Source organism: Thunnus albacares, chromosome 12 (genome assembly GCF_914725855.1).
Source record: "Thunnus albacares chromosome 12, fThuAlb1.1, whole genome shotgun sequence".
Classification (NCBI taxonomy): domain Eukaryota; kingdom Metazoa; phylum Chordata; class Actinopteri; order Scombriformes; family Scombridae; genus Thunnus; species Thunnus albacares.
In genome coordinates, this window is record NC_058117.1 from 17,845,198 (window position 1) to 17,861,568 (window position 16,371).

Consider the following 16,371-nt stretch of genomic DNA (forward strand, 5'->3'; position numbering starts at 1 on the left):
TAATTTCCTTTTCCACAAAATTGTCATATACAGAATATCAAAATATACATCTTACAGTTTGCAGAAGAAAAGTAAAAAAAAAAGCAAACTGAGCTTGGAGGAGTTACAGTTCACGTAAAGATTATTAATATCTTTTCTATTTTTTAAAAAATACATCTGAGCTGGGTAAAATCTATGAATAAGTTTGATAGAAACTTCCTTCATTCTGTTAGTTATCAGATACTGCAGGCCCTTTTTCCATGTCAGGTTATTCAAAAAGCGATTCCAGTATGAGATCACATATGGTAATGTGATGATGTCTTTTTGAAAAAGTGCTCTTACGGATTTATTTTTATTACACGGATGCAAAGAAAAACAAGTTTTTCCCTACAGGAGAGTGCTTTGGAGTAAGAAATAGTAAATACTGATGATTAACCCTTGGTTGTTGCCTAAATAGGAAACATATACCAGAGGGGATTGAACCAAAAATGTTGTATTGTGATAAAAACTCCTCATGAGTAAAAAAAGTGCTTATAATGTGTATTTTGTGAATAAAATCTGAATCTGCAATGTATCCAGTAACATTTATCCATCAGGTAAATGTAGTGGCACAATGTTTTCCTCTGAAATACAAGAGGAAGTATACAGTTGCATATTTTAAGTGCTTTTGGGGCCTTCTGTAATGATTTCGGGGTAAATGAGTTAGAATAGAAACATAATTCAATATTTTCATATTTAAACATCATAATAAATCCGTAGCTGTTTGGGACCCTATTAATTGGGGCCCCAGGCAGTTGCTTACCTTGCCTAATAGTAAAGTCCTCCCCTGGGTGGAGTATATATATGCAGAATTCATACACAGTATATATAATACAGTATATATATCTTCTTCTTCCCATTTGTTGGGATCACTGCGCTGAGCTGCCGGCGTGACGCTGCCGTGACGTCACACCTCAGTGTGCTTCTGGACTCGGCTGAAGAACATGGCGGCCTCCTCAGGTTTGTGAGCCTTCAAATTTAACATCCACAGCGAAGCCCGGGGCCGCGCCGACATGTCGGACGGCAAACGTGGCGATTTCCTCACTTGAGATGTTATTTTATAAAGTTGTTCTGAGGTGTAGTTTTGTCGAAAGAACACCCCCTCCCTTCTCTTCTCGGTTGAAGCGATGGTGTTCACGGGTGCCATCTATTTCATGGAGGCTGCGGTGTTGGCTAACCTAGCTTAAGCGAGGCGGCGTTGTGAATAGCTTTCTCTAGTTAAGTTAGCTAAAATAGCTCAAGGTGTCTGAAAACGAGCGGTTATACTACTAATACTGCCTCTACGTGACACTAAGAACATACTATAGACAGAAACATGCGGTATAAAAGTTCAATGAGGTGTATATGTTGCAGTTTTTATGACCGTTGTAAACAACCGCTAGTTAGCTTCCGTAGCTAGAATATTCTGACCGCGGCAGCGACTGTCCGCCCCGTTACGTCCCGGTTACCTGCTCACTTCATCGGAGTAACTTCTCTGTTTTATCGGATGTCCAGGCACAAGCCTTTTGTGTGCTTTAATATTCCCGAAGCTGATCAAAATGATTAAATAGCGACAAATACAACGTGGTGAATTTAATGGCTTCCCTGCGACACACCGCACATTGCAACACAACTGTGACGGGAATGTTTTATGCTCTTATTAGCATTCTACTTTCTAACGTTATTGTCAGATTGTGACTGGATTTCAGGCCTACCTAGACAACATATAAAGAAAATGTTTGGCACTGCATAGAGGGGACTGCGGGATTCATAGCTTTACACTATAGTTGGCACGCTGCGTTTCAGCAAATAGCCGGAGCCAGTGCTTGCCTCAGCAGGAAGCAAGCGTGGTTCTCAAACTTGCAAAATACACTCTTCAAGATCACAGTAAAACAATATGACCTTTAAAAATCAAACCAGATTAATTTCCTTCTCTACTTATATGTATATATCTTTTTAAATCAAACAAACTAAACATTTTACTAAGGTGTGAAAACGGGGAAGTAACGTCAGTTTGCTCATAATCGAAACTACCTCAGGGCAAGTTGGCGCGACCTGCTGATTCATTTTTAACTTGGCTATGGTTTAGGTTACTAGTGCCATAGATGACATGCCTTAAAAAGGAGTGGAGACTGTAAAACAGTGATGCCCTTTGAAACGCACTGAAGCACGAGGTTATTTTAGATTTTAGAGAGAGCTGAATAACTAGTTAGACCGACACGCACATACAGTTTACCAGTAAATCCAGTTATCCTGACCAAGCCTTAGTGTGTGTCTCTGACATGTATTATATTACCATTACACTGTATGAATGTAATGATACTATATTTTCCCCAAGAACTTTGACATACGTTACAAACTGCTTGTAGGAACAACATTGCATTCATATCAATAATAATACAAATTATCCAAAGATTACAGTAGAGAAAATTAAAAATAAAAGTATAGAGTATTGATAATTCATGAGAAGTACAAACTGGGGCTAATCCTAACCATACTGGTAGGATAGTAACAGCCTTCCTTCAGCAAACAAGAAAGAAGCAACATGAAAGGTCTGTCTTAAAACAATGAACATTGAAATAGGTTTTTCTTGCTGTAACTATTCCTCCTGTTCATACTGGCCATTAGAAGATCCCTTCATAATGAATTTACAATGTCAGTGATGGAGGACAGAGTCCACAAGCTTCCGTCTGTGCAGAAATGTATTTAAAAGTTTATCTGAAGCTAATATGAAGCTTCAGCTGTCTAAATTAGTTAAATCAAGTAGATATTTTTCAACATTACAGTCTTTTTAGTGCCAAAGTCTGTCTTTTTGTTACTATACTTCCACCGCAGCTCAACAGAGAAACACTGTCTGAGGGGAATTTTATGCTAAAAAGACTGTAAATGTGGCAGATATTCACTTGGTATGACTAACTCAGACCGCTGAAGCGTCATTTAAGCTTCAGATAAACTTTTAAATGCATTTTTGCACAAAATGACTGTGTGGACACACTGTGGATTTTGTCCCCGTCACTTACATTGAAAGCACATTTGAAGGAGATCTTTTAATAGCCCGTATGAACAGGAGGAATGATTACAGCGAGGAAAACCTCTTTCACTGTATATATGGGCACCTGACTGTTGTTTTAAGACACACTTGAACATTTGTTTTAATTGATAAACACTAAATCAGCAACCTGTTTCTATAAAGGGCTGCGGCTAACAATTAATTCCATTATCGATTAATCTGTTGATTATTTTCTCAATTGTTTTGTCTGTAAAATTTAAGAAAATGGTGAAAAATCAACGCATGCACTATAGAGTTTATTAAGTAAGATAAGAAAAAATAAACTTGGCCTATAAAACGTTCAAAAACATGATGAGTAAAAGCATTAAATTAAATTGAGTGGTGTTGGCAAGCCTGTATTGGATTTCCTGCAATTCAGTTTCTTGTTAGCTGTCGGCCAACAGATATCCTGATACAACATATCTGTGATGAGCTCAAATCGGCTGATAATATTGGTCGGGCTGTAATCTGTACTGGAGCTGCAGCAATTAGTCGATTTTAGCAGATATGCCAAACATTTATTGGTTGCAGCTTCTCAAATGTGAATATTTGCTGCTATTATCTGTTTTATATAATTATACACTAAATATCTTTGGGGGTTTCTTGGCTGCTGGTCGAACAAAACAGCATTTGAAGACATCAGTGCGGGCTGTGGGAAATAACAGACATTCTTCACTATTATAGCACATTTTATAGGCTAAGTGATGATTTATTAATCAAGAAAATAACAGCAGATTAGGCTAATTGTTATTATAATAATATAAATTGTTAGTTGCAGCCTTAATCTGTACCAGTGTTTGAGTGGTGATAAAGGGCTTAAAAATCCTGAACGCTCTGTGACAAAATGCCTTTTAAGAAAATGGGAGAGGTCATGTGCCACTTAAAAATCAATCCTCCTTTGTGGCCTCTGCTATTGATTTTTAAAAGTGATTTTTGAAGTCTGTATGATGAATGTAGTCTGACATTGCGTGAAGTGATATGAACGATTCGATAGCAGGGGACAATTTGAATGTTTTCACCACGTCTCCTGATTTAGTCACGGGGGCTTTTTTTAAAAAGAAAGAAAGAAAGAGAAAAAAAACGCTCTTTTCACTTCCTCTTCTGTGAATTTGTCTTTAGGATCATAATTATGAATAGCAGTAGTTTCACTTAAGTGCTCTCCCTCTCAACCTCCACCACTCCTCCAGTCATGAGCTGTAAGTGGTTCATCATTCACGCCACCGTGAGTGCCTGTCAGGCTGCGTGTTTAATGCCAACGCCTGAACTGTCTTCTGAGAACATTTTCCCAGTAGCTCAACACTTTGACTGACTAGTTTTGAGTGATGTTATCATCAGCTCGGCAGTTATGACATAAGTCATAAAATGACTGCAAGTTACCCTGAATCATTTTGTTTAAAATCAGCAGTATAGACCTAGGGCTGGGCGATAAAACCATCAAAATAATTATATCAATATAATTTTCCTTGATAGAAATATAACAAATGTTCAGTATAATTAAACTGAGAGGGAGAGACAGAAGCCATCGCTAACTGCTAAGCTAAGTACCTAGCAGATCTGAAAACTACTGTGATTAGCAAGAAAGTCGCTAAAAGAAGGGAGAGCTATGTAAGTTTAGATGTACAGCAGTTGATTAGCCGCTATGATGAAGATTAAAGCAAAAATAACTCGGTTGAGAGCAACAAAAACACTACCAGTAGCAGTAGCCTGCATATGAGGTGTTTAGGGAACATCTGTAAATTGTAGCATCTACCGATAGTCTGCATGGCATCTGTAATTTGTAGCTACAGTAACTAACCTGTGTTATACTTACGTTATCGTGTGTTACTGGACATGTAACTAACTTTGCAGTCTGAGCCATCTTACATGTGTTGTATCAAACTGCAGCACTTCATTTTTCTATCAGGATATTTATTTTGTAGAGGAAAAATGACAGAAAAAGGATTTTACTTAATTTTGCTCATGCATATTTTGGACGTTGAAAAAAGATGATCATAATTGTTTTGAATGTTATACCTCAGATTTGTGAAATGTTGACAAGTGTTTGTCATGTTCTGACCACAAAGAAAAGTTTAAAACCACAATTAACTTTCACTCGAGAGCAAAAATCAGCCTTTAAACCTGAAAGAAATAATGAATTGACATCGTTGTATCACCCAGCCCTATATAGACCCATGTGCTTCATGACTGTTTCCAAACGGCTGTAGAGTGCTGATTGTATTAAGCGTCAGTGTTCAACAGCATCAGATATCTTTTGGTGAATGTCCTTGTGAACAAAGTATCAGATTAGATGCAGGTAGACGAGGATGTGCGATTTGCTATGGTCAGTGTACGTTATTATTAATCTGTCGAGTCATTTCTTGTATAAACCAGTTCTGTCTTTCTGTTTCACACTTACTCATTTGGATGCAGAACTTTTCTATGACAGGAAATATGAACGTATGTCTGCATCAGTTTTCATGAAAGGACTCGCAGTTTGAGCTCCAACATCGACAAACACCTCGATATTCATGTTGCAGTTCAATTTCAGGCAAAGAACTGTCGACTTAAAACCAGTCCAGGGCTATAACTAACAATTCATTTCATCATTGATAAATCTGACATTATTTTTCGATTAATCAATTAATTGTTTAGTTAAAAATGTCAGAGAATAATTTTAAAAAGCCTGTTTCAGTGTTTCATATTTTCATCTACAAATGTTTTTTTCCGACCAATAGGCCACGTCCCAAAGATATTTTTCGTACAAAGATTTAACTAAAAGAGAGGCTTGAACCAGAGAAAATTATTCATCTCAGATTAATTTTCTACCAATAAACCAGTCGTTTCAACTCTATTTATAGTATTGATTGATCTGCCAGTTATTTTGTCAATTAATTAATTAATTGTTTGGGCTATAGAACATCAGAAAACAATGAAAAGTGCCTGTCATAGTTTTCCAAAGTGACATATTCAAAGTACCTATTTAATCTAACGGTCCAAAAGCTAAAAATATTCAGTTTCCTACTATTTAAGACGAGAGGCAGCAAATCCTCACATTTGAACTGGAAACATCAAATGTTTGGGATTTTAAAAATGACTTGAATGATTAAAGCAGTCAATCAAAATAGTTGCTGATTTCCCCATTGATGGACTAATTGATTAATAGACTTGTCGTTCAGCTCTATACCAGCCTTTGCTAAAGTCAGAAGAAATTTTTACATTATCATGATATAGTATATTATCCTCATTAGGTTAATATTATTATAAAAATTATTTTTTGGGCATTTTATGTCTTTATTAGACTTATTTATTAGGCAGTAAAGAGATGACAGTAAAGGGGAGAAAGACACAGCAAATGCTGCGTATTGTGCTGCCGTCATCTAATAACTCCATTGATAATGAGATGAGATGTGTGTGATTCAGCTCAGTAGGCGATTGATCGATCACATTGTACTTTTGCTTTGCAGTAATTAATCACAGCTGCATGTTGCAGTGTTTCCCGGGAGAAAAGCTTTTCACTGTTAGTGCTTATTTCATTTATCTCTTGTTTGAAATCTGTGTGTGTGTTTTTTTTTTTTTTTTTTTTTTTTTGGTCATTTTAGGAGTTAAAGTTCCACGCAATTTTCGCTTGTTGGAGGAGCTTGAAGAGGGCCAGAAGGGCGAAGGTGACGGCACAGTCAGCTGGGGCCTCGAGGATGATGAAGACATGACTCTCACACGGTGGACAGGCATGATCATTGGACCAGCAAGAGTAAGCAGAGCAGTTAACTCCTCAGTTACAGCATGTTTACTCACTGCAGTGTGTGGATTTCCATTCCAGCACAGACAATTATTGTATACTCTTGACAAACATAAATCATTTTTCTCTTTGCTTCTTTGTTTTTCAGACCAATTATGAGAACAGGATATACAGTCTGAAAGTGGAGTGTGGACCTAGATACCCAGAGACAGCCCCGACTGTTAGATTTGTAACAAAAATTAGCATGAATGGGATAAATAATTCCAACGGGACGGTGAGTGTCATCACAAACTCAACAAGGTTATGTATGTGTGTGTCATATCAGCTCAACTCTTGCAGTTTAGTGATCCTCAGATGTGATATGTGCAATAACTCACTGTCAGCCGTCCTGTCACAATGACTAATCTGCTTTTTTCTTCTTTTTTTTTTGTCTTTGTTGTGTCTCACAGGTGGATTCACGTAGCATACCAATATTAGCAAAATGGCAGAATTCTTATAGCATTAAAATTGTTCTTCAAGAGTTAAGGCGTCTAATGATGTCCAAAGAAAATATGAAGCTTCCACAACCACCAGAAGGACAAACCTACAGCACTTAATCGTAATGGATTGTTTTGACCCTCTGTCTTAAACCTTACTCTCTTAGAAATATTGTGTAAAATCATCAAGAGGCTCACTTCGCACATCAACAATATCGTCAGCAAGAGCAAGATTGGACTTTCTTATTACATAGCTCATTCAAAAAAAAAAAAATGTCCCTGCAGTTTAGGCACTGAGTAGATAGTTAAAAGACTACAAGACCACAGTTATTCGCCTTGAATAAAGTTATTTGACAATGACTTTTATGTTCGACCTGTTTGAGCTTGAGTGGACTTGAAGAGGAAAGCATGATGCCACGCAGAGGCGGGTACCAGAGTCCCAGTAGTTTTCTGTTCAAATGACTGATCACTGAAGTAAAGAACAAGATGTGTGTAAGAAGGCATGTTCTGTAACTAATACCTAGTCGAAGAGAAGCCACGTTTCTTTTTTTTTTTTTCTTTTTTTTTTTTGAGTTGTTAGTCAAACTTAGCAGGTTCATTGAAATATCATGCAGATTGATGAGTATTGAACTGTGGCTGTAGTCTAAAAGTAGTGTCACAAGGTAAGAAAGATTTTTTTTATAAATATATATATATATCTGTATTTGACACGATACCAATATGTTTCTGTTCTGCAGCTCTTTGACATGTAACAGACGTTGAAGCCTGTTCTGTTCTGAAACCCTTGCATTCAACTTCTAGTGAAAATGGCAGGTGTATGAACTTGTGATTTTCTGAAATTAAAATCACTGCGAAAAAAAAAAAAAAACACTCCCAAATCTCAATGTTGTAAGTTTATTTGACTTCCCAGCTGAACCTACAGTTTCTAGTTTTCCCACAAGAGGGCCTTAGCTGACAACTTAGCAACCGGACGCACGAGTCATGCAATATGTTGTGAGTAAACTCTCTCGCTCCTTGTTGGGTTGTGTAAGAGAAACCAGGTTAAGGAAACTGCTGGGTGACACCACACTTCAGGTACTTGATATGTGACCTGTGCTCATTAGAATAATATAGTCAGAATGCCATTTATTATACACTGCAGCTCTCGTTTGCTGGCATATTTATTAGATGAACAAACCTGTTTCTGGACAAGTGATGGTCCATCCAAACCTTGTTATGTTTTGCATTAATTCCTCGTGTTTTAGTTGGAAGGCTGAACAGTATTTGGTAGTAGATATCCAGCGCAGGTACTGTTCCCTCTAAGAATGTGACCTTTTGTTACTTTTCACGTTTGATTATTCATCAAGTTTAATTAAGTAAATAAATGGTGTTTAAAGGAAGTTCACCGCAGATGGTGTAATGTAGCTTTAGTACACTCAGTTTGTTTTATCTCTTTAAAATGATTGTGTATTGCTTCATTAAGTTACTGAAGCATTTATTAATTTTTAATTTTTTTTATGAGGCAAAATTGATTAAATTTTTTGTTAAAACAGCCTGTGAGAGTAGTTGGAAGGCAATGAAGGGTTAGTGGTATATTTAGGGGGATTTGACTTCTGGCACTAGACTCAATTTATTTTGGATGTTATTTTGACGGCCTAGGGGCGGATCTAGGGAGGGGGGGGGGGGGCACAGACACACAGTCACACAACACATGGAGCGACTGACAGCTGCAGCATCTGGAGGTAAATCAAATCAGACTGTGTGTGAAGTTTAACCAGCCAAACCAATTAAACCTGTATGCTAAACCTGACTCAGTAATGAGAGCATGTCTGTAATCATAACGTTAGCCAAAGGTTAACTCGCTAGCTAAAACAGGGTTCATCCCTAGACTTGATTTGGGAGAGCTTTGTCATACTGAGCCTTGATTTTAGTAGATTTAAATATCTGCAGGTGCACTGTTGCAATGTTAAACACTATTAAAGGACCAGTGTGAAGGATTTGGTGGCATCTAGTGGTGAGGCTGCAGGTTGCAACCAAATGAATACACCTCCCCTCACCCTCCCCTTCCAAGTGTGTAGGAGAACCTACAGTAGCTGCGAAAGGTGTAACGGTTTGTCTGTTATGGGCTACTATATAAACATGGCGGCCTCCGTGGAAGAGGACCTGCTCCCTATGTAAATATAAAGGGCTCATTCTAAGGTAACAAAAACACAACAATTCTTATTTTCAGGTGATTATACACTAATTAAAACATACTTATGAATATTATATTCCATTTCTGCCAAGTCTGTTCCACTAGATGCCACTAAATTCTACACACTGCACCTTTAAGTTATGTTTGAATCCATCATGTTTAGGGAGTGGGTTGTGGGGACTGCAGACTAATAACTGCACATCAGTGCAAGGAGATCCTATTATATTTGTTTAATTAGCAAATACATAACTGTCCTTCTAACATTGTAAGTTACAGTACAGAGTCCACACACATACACAGGCCTCTGCCCTCTTGACTGTCAGACTGAACATATTAGCCATGAGGAGATTAATTAGTCTAAATATCATTCAGTGTTAAATCTGATTAGTTTGATTGTTTTATTATAATTTAATAACCACATAATCCTATAGTAATACATGGCTTTTAACCAAAAGATCCTTTCACATCTTGACTACCGTAGGTCAGAGTAGTTGGACTAGCGTGCAGTGCAGACCCAAAATGGAAAGGATGAGCAAAAGCGGTGATATTAACAGCTTTTTCAGCAAGAAAAGTCTGATTTTAGATATGCGTGTGAAACATTTTGCTGCACAGCATAACAACTGTCGCCTTCAGCTGTCTTAAAAAAATGGTCCATATGACCTGATAGTTAGTGCAGAGCCAGTAAAAGCTGCACAGTTATTTGTATGAATGCTGGTATCTTGTTCCCATTGTCCATCATTAATAACGTGTGTATCAAAATAGCAATGTAAGAATAAATATAAAATATATTTGTGTATACGACCCTTCCATGCCACCCTGCCAAAAACTCTTGCCACCCCATGTAAATTTTCTACATCTATCACTGCTAGCCACAACTGCACTACTGCGCCAGCTTAATATTCATTCAACATCAATCAAATCACTCGATTGACGTTTCACTTTCTCATCCTCATCTTTCCAAAGCTTGTGACATTAACCCAATATTGTGAATATCTTAATGATGGATAGTGAATTTTAGTTGGGGCCCTCTTTATAAGCAAGCACAACTCTTGATAAATCTGTGTCCTCAAAACCATTCAAGACTCCCAAGACAGTCCGTCTGTATGTGTGACATCTGAAAATGATGAACTGTGGCGGCTTCCGCATTTGACCTGCGTGACCTCCTGGGCCGTATATATCGCTCTCCCTGGCTGCAGAGCCTGACGCCAGGCAGCTTGTGTTGTCTTGGGGCTGCGATGAGCACACTTCTGTCGGTCACACTGACCCGCTCCATAACACTGTCACTGCAGAATGGCAAGAGCTCGGTGTTGGCGATGTTTCAAAAATGCCCCCCCTCCCTGCAGAAACAATGCCAAACAATTTTCACATTCTGTATCTGCATATGTTATCTCAAGACAGCTGCATAAAGATAGACCCACAAAGGCATCTAGTCAGTGTGTTTTACTAAATATAGAGATAAAATACTGTGTATAAGCAGTAAATCAACCTATATACAGAATAAATATACTTGGAACTGTGAATTATGACTTTCTCAGCAATTTGTGCAACATTAGCATATCAAAAGTTCTTAACTTTCTATTTTCAAGTCACATTTGCATAGGGTGAGCTTTGATGTGTACTCGGATGCACTGCTATCGCCCGGCTGCTCCTCATGTCCAACTGACTTGGAGCTCTGTCCCCTAGAGGGCGCTATGCACCCATGTATGTCCTTGGCAGAGCTCTGTTGAAGTGACGGGGTTTCTGTTTAGAGGACATGACTTGTCTGAAAAGGCAGCACCACTGTGATGCTTCCAGGCTGCATTTGTGCATGCTGTCATTATTCTTTAGAAAAGTGACGTGTTTTGCAGTTTGCTGAAGGGGGGGAAGCTACAGCCCGACTGCTGTTCAAAGGCTCGTAGCTGGTGTCCCTGTGTGTCCTTTTGTGGCTATTGAGGCTGTGCACGTTGATAGATAACCAAGGCAGCACCTGTGCTATGAAACCAATAGATCTCTGAATGCAAACAAGGTTTTTATATTGGAGTTTGTGTGCATGCATGTGGGTGTGAGATGACTCAGTGTTTGCTGCAGAGGATGACCTCGCTCCTCCTGTTCTTCCTCAGTCTGTGCAAGACAAGATTTGACTTTCTAGATGTGACAGTTAGTATATGGGCCCAGCTTCCATCAGCTATACTCTCCTTGCTTGTTGTTTTTTGTTTATTTTATCCTCACTCCTCTAGGAAGTCATGAATATGAAATCAGAAGTGGCTTGTGTTGCAGCCAGTTCACTCAGCACAGTCATCCCAGATATAAAAGACACAGCCCCAGGTTACACAAGCTTATTTCTTTATTCATCACATGTATTTCCAGAGTAGACTTCTCTGAACCTCTGCTCGTGATCACTTTTTTTTTTTTTTAGAATCTCATTTGAATGGATGTAGGAAATCCTTACTTGACTATTTAACCTCCAGCTCCATCAGACTAATCTGAATTTCAAACTCAGGCACCTGCACAAAGCACCAAGTGAAGCCGCACTGGAAGCTCACTGAGCTTATTACACTTGTACCACTCATTCTATATTGGTTTCTTTATAAGGTGCCATCCGGGCAAAAATAAAAGAGTTATATTGCTTTGGGTTGGGAGGGACTGAAGACAGAAAGCCGGAGAGAGCTGTTCAGTGATCTAAGACGGGAAGGAATGTGGTGAGGAGGACATACTGTACGTCTCGTCTGCCGGCAGACTGCTGGAACCAGGCCTATGCTCCCAGAGCACTCACCTTTTGCCCTGAGGGGCCAAAAGGTCACGTCTTGTGTCTCTTGATACTGTAAAAAGCTTTGTCTTCTTTATGGCTGCTGAGGGGAGAATGTGTCTGTCTCCCTGAGAAACTCCATTTGTTCCCATTCTCCAAGTCCTTGTCATTACTTACATTTTGACTTTTATAGAGAGGAGAGCTGATATAACCAGTAATACAACCAAATATGGTGTAAGATGTAGTTTAATTCTGTTTACGTGACATTATGAGAGATGGAGGACATTCAGTCACACTCTGCCAATTGTCAAGGATGATGAAATAAAGTGTAAAGATAGCAAAGTTACAAAGGTGACATCCTGTTACCAAATAACCAACACAAAATGCCTTGAAGTTCATCAATAAAATGACTCCCAAGTCAGACATCCAAAACATGAGTTATAAAGAATAGCATTATTAAAACTAGGATGATGAACTTATACTTCCAATTTACCCATAAGGAATAATTAATTCTTCTTATTAAAATTGTGGTCGTTTCTTATTATTTTTTATGTGCAAAAGTAACTTGTTCCTTTAGGTACTGTGGTGCCAGTAATTGGAACAAGTCACCATGTCAGTATTAAAACCAGCAACAGCAGTTTTTGTCTTGTGGTCATGAGTTCCCTTTAATCTACAAAGGTGGTCTTTTAGAATTGACTCTGATGTTATAAATATTATATACTTCACTGAGTTATAGTTGTACGACTCTGTACTTCATTGCTCACCACCTGAGTTGTTGGGAGTGCCAACATGTTCTCACATCCCAAACTAACTTGTTCTGACAGATATTTCAACAAGCTGTGAACACAACATTGACATATTATCACCTTCTATAAAGTTCATATAGTGACCCCGTGTTTGCAAATAGTTGCTCATTTACACATCCAGTGGACACGAAGCAACATTAACATTCATTTTAAGTCATGTTTCTCACCACCTGGTGAATTTAACTCAAATATTCACTTTATTTTAGCTCAATTTTGTTCTCCCTCAACTCCTGAGGGAAATATCTGGCTCTTTAGCGGCTAAGTGCTCCACTATGTTTAAAGCTAGTTGCTTACTTGTGTCTGTTTGCCATTTGGTGCTGGGCAAGTACAAACAGTAGGCTTGTCAGAGCTTTTCCCCCTGAAAACAGCTACCTGTTGTAGCTGGAACAAGGTGAAAGAGAACCATGAACCAAAATAGTAAAGTGGTGTAACTTAAAAACCAAAACAATGAGCTGAAAGACATTAGAACTCTGTTGGTTCATCCCTACGAGCCACTCCTTTCACTTTACACGTATTTGATCCATTGTTGATATGAAAATATTGATTAGAGCAGCTTTAAGTATTGTTCTCAAACCATGAACAGACTGAGTAGTCAAAGCAACTCAAAATAAGCTAATTGGCCATGTTTACTTTATCAATTAAATTAGCTTTTCTAGACAAAAGCTAGTTTTGTTGACTTAGCCATATAGGATTATACTGATTCAACCTAGCTTTTTTAGCCTAGGTATTGATCAAAATTAAATAATGCACAGATTTAAACAATAACTTAAAAAGGACCGGAGAATAGGGCACTTTTTAATATATTAATAAGAAAAGAAAATCTGTTACCATAACACTGTTTGCTTAAGCTAATTACCCACATGGATGGTTTTTTGGGGGCTTGGCAAATGGTGTGTCTGCTGAGTGTTTAAGTGCCGTATTTACAGTGAGATAAATGAATGGCCTCCTCTCTCGCTGTGAGAAAAGAGACAGATTGAAACCACATGTCTGTTGCACTACCGGCTCTCTGGGCTATTGACATGCACTTCACAGAGCCATCCACATTCGGATACGCCGCTGCAGCGAGCGCTCGAGGTCATTTTTATGCTCACTGATGTTAGACTGTAAGACTTGCAGAGTGACAGTCTGGAGTGATAGGAAAGCTTCGATTTGAATCTGCTGTCAGCATGTGATGTATGGATCACGCTATCTGGAACATGAATTTAAAAGTCAGCGTGTTGCTTGTAAGTGCACAACCCTATCCTGGGTCAAAGTGACACAGAACAGGGCTTCTTACAAAATGTTGCAATGAGCAGGAAGAAAAAAAAAAAAAAGACCAAATCGTCTGTCTGTGTACTCACTGCATTCCAGGTTATTTATACAGACTGAAAAAACTGTGTAGACTTCATGTCTCTACTTGGTGAGAACTATTAAATTACTGGTGGATGTTTTTAATTACTTCACATAAATGTTGGAACACAACACTTCTCCAGTGTTTGGAGGAGGAGGAGGAGGAGGAGGGGGGGGGTCTATAATGTCTCACATGTTTAGGGAAGCACTGGCTTGCACTTAATCATGGTGGTCCCTGTGTGATTCTGGCGTTGGAAATGTGGCTTTGTGAGAGAAAAGTGAGCATTCCTTCTGCTGGCGCAAGGGAGAGGAAATGGGTAATAAAACCAGGAAAAAAAAAAAAACCTCGGCGGCCTGCTGGAGCCAGTGATTCTGGGATCCACTTAATTGCTCTTAAATGAAAAAGATTTTTGGCTTCCCATTTGCTGTGTTTAAAGAAAGTCAAGTCAAATCCCACATGTATACCAGCCAAGCGGTGACTTCTCATCCAGCAGTATGAGCACTAATCCCTCTCTTTCAGTGGTGCCATCGGTAATATTATTATTAATATTGAGAAAGCTGCTGTTCAGAGTCAGCAAACGCCAGAGGAGGCAGACATTCAGCTCTTTTGCTCATTTACTAAGGCCAGAGAAGTCACTGGGGAAAGAGGATATTAATACCAGTTTGTTGAAAGCTTTTATCTCTGTGGTTTATCAGACTTTGAATGTTGCCGTTCTTCCTGACAAATATGATGACAAACAACTATTATTATCGTTCAAATTCTTAATGGTAATGCTATTTTCCTTGGAAGACTTTTGCCATTACTACAAGTTAAACTACTGTATTCAAAATCGAATTACTAAAGCAGAAGTGCAGAGACAGTAGCAGCAAAATGTACTTAAAGTATCAGAAGTACTTGAGGACTGTTGGATACTTGGATACTACAGACATATTACTTTGTACGCAGTATTCTATGTAGTAGATGATTGAGCTGATATCAACTACTTTATATACTGTTATGTTTAAGATAATTGATTCATATTTTATTAGTTTATCATATATTGCATATGTAAAATATGAATCTGCTAGTGGAGTAAAAAGTACAATATTTGCCTCTGAAATGTAGTAGTATAAAATACCATAAAATGGAAGTACTTTAGTACTTTACAATAGCTTCTTTATACCACTATAACAGTGAGTTTTTTCATCACTTTCTCATGACTACTGCTGTGTCATTTTTCTAGAGCACGACCTCTTGCTAAATAAAACATTTTATCAAGCCTTTTTCATGTCTCCATCATTGGTCATTTTTGTTTCCCAGCGTGATGGCCGAGTGTGAAGATGCCACTCAGCGAGCCATTAAGGCCCACAGTGCCACGCTAGGCTGTCATGTTGTGTCAGCTATTCCTTTTGTACTCATTAATTGTTGAGAGAAGTGTGTCACATCCTGTCAGGCTGACTGCTGGTGTCCCTCTGGTCACCCCTCAGTGCCCAGTGCCCACTGATGCTATTGTGGTAGCGATGGCCACAGAGGAGAGGAGAGCCGGGCCCCGCAGGATGTGAGACAATACTGGGAAGGAAGAGGAGGGAATCCCGGAGCTGTGTGCAGAAGCCCGGTCAGCCGAGTGTCTCTGAGAGCATTCCCCTGTGACTCCCCCCCCCCCCCCCTTCCCCCGAGGATAGACTTTGTCATCCTCTCACTTATGTATGTGTTGGGAATGAGAATAGTTTCTTCACAGGTTTTATTTCTTCATTCCTCATCTAAGAGGTGATGTCTTCATTTAGTTTGGCTTTAGATGGCTTCACAATTTTTCAAGTCTGCCTTAAAACAGCAATCAGGTGCCCAAATGAACACTGAAATAGATTTTTCTTGCCATAATCATTCCTCCTGTTCATACTGGCCACTAGAAGATATCTTCATAATGCACTTACAATGTAAGTGATTGGGGCCAAAATCCACAAGTCTCTTTCTATGCAAAAATTGATTTAGAAGTTCATCTGAAGCTAATATGAGGCTTCGGTTGTCCAAATTAGTCAAATCAAGTAGATATCTTTCAATGTTACAGTCTTTTTAGTGCCAAAGTCTTTTTGTTACTACCACAGCAGCTCAACAGGGAAACGC

At 38.7% G+C, this 16,371-nt stretch overlaps 1 protein-coding gene across 2 annotated transcripts; it reads left to right on the top strand.

Annotated features, from left to right (window-relative positions):
- The first annotated feature begins 867 nt into the window (after nt 1-867).
- On the top strand, nt 868-8,121 carry ube2v2 (ubiquitin-conjugating enzyme E2 variant 2). 2 transcript variants are annotated; one of them, XM_044368923.1, is made up of 4 exons: nt 868-978; nt 6,625-6,773; nt 6,910-7,035; nt 7,211-8,121. In XM_044368923.1, the coding sequence occupies exons 1-4, from the start codon at nt 963-965 to the stop codon at nt 7,355-7,357; spliced, it is 438 nt and encodes a 145-aa protein (XP_044224858.1). In that variant the 5' UTR covers nt 868-962; the 3' UTR covers nt 7,358-8,121. The 2 variants fall into 2 exon arrangements, with proteins under 2 accessions (XP_044224858.1, XP_044224857.1); XM_044368922.1 differs by lacking the exon at nt 868-978 and adding an exon at nt 1,017-1,050.
- Nucleotides 8,122-16,371: the final 8,250 nt, after the last annotated feature.

Bases quoted from the DNA above. Each gene is read 5' to 3' on its own strand.
- ube2v2 (XM_044368922.1), top strand. The intron at 6,774-6,909 runs GTAAGCAGAGCA...TTTGTTTTTCAG, and splicing joins TGATCATTGGACCAGCAAGA to ACCAATTATGAGAACAGGAT. The intron at 7,036-7,210 runs GTGAGTGTCATC...TGTGTCTCACAG, and splicing joins TAAATAATTCCAACGGGACG to GTGGATTCACGTAGCATACC.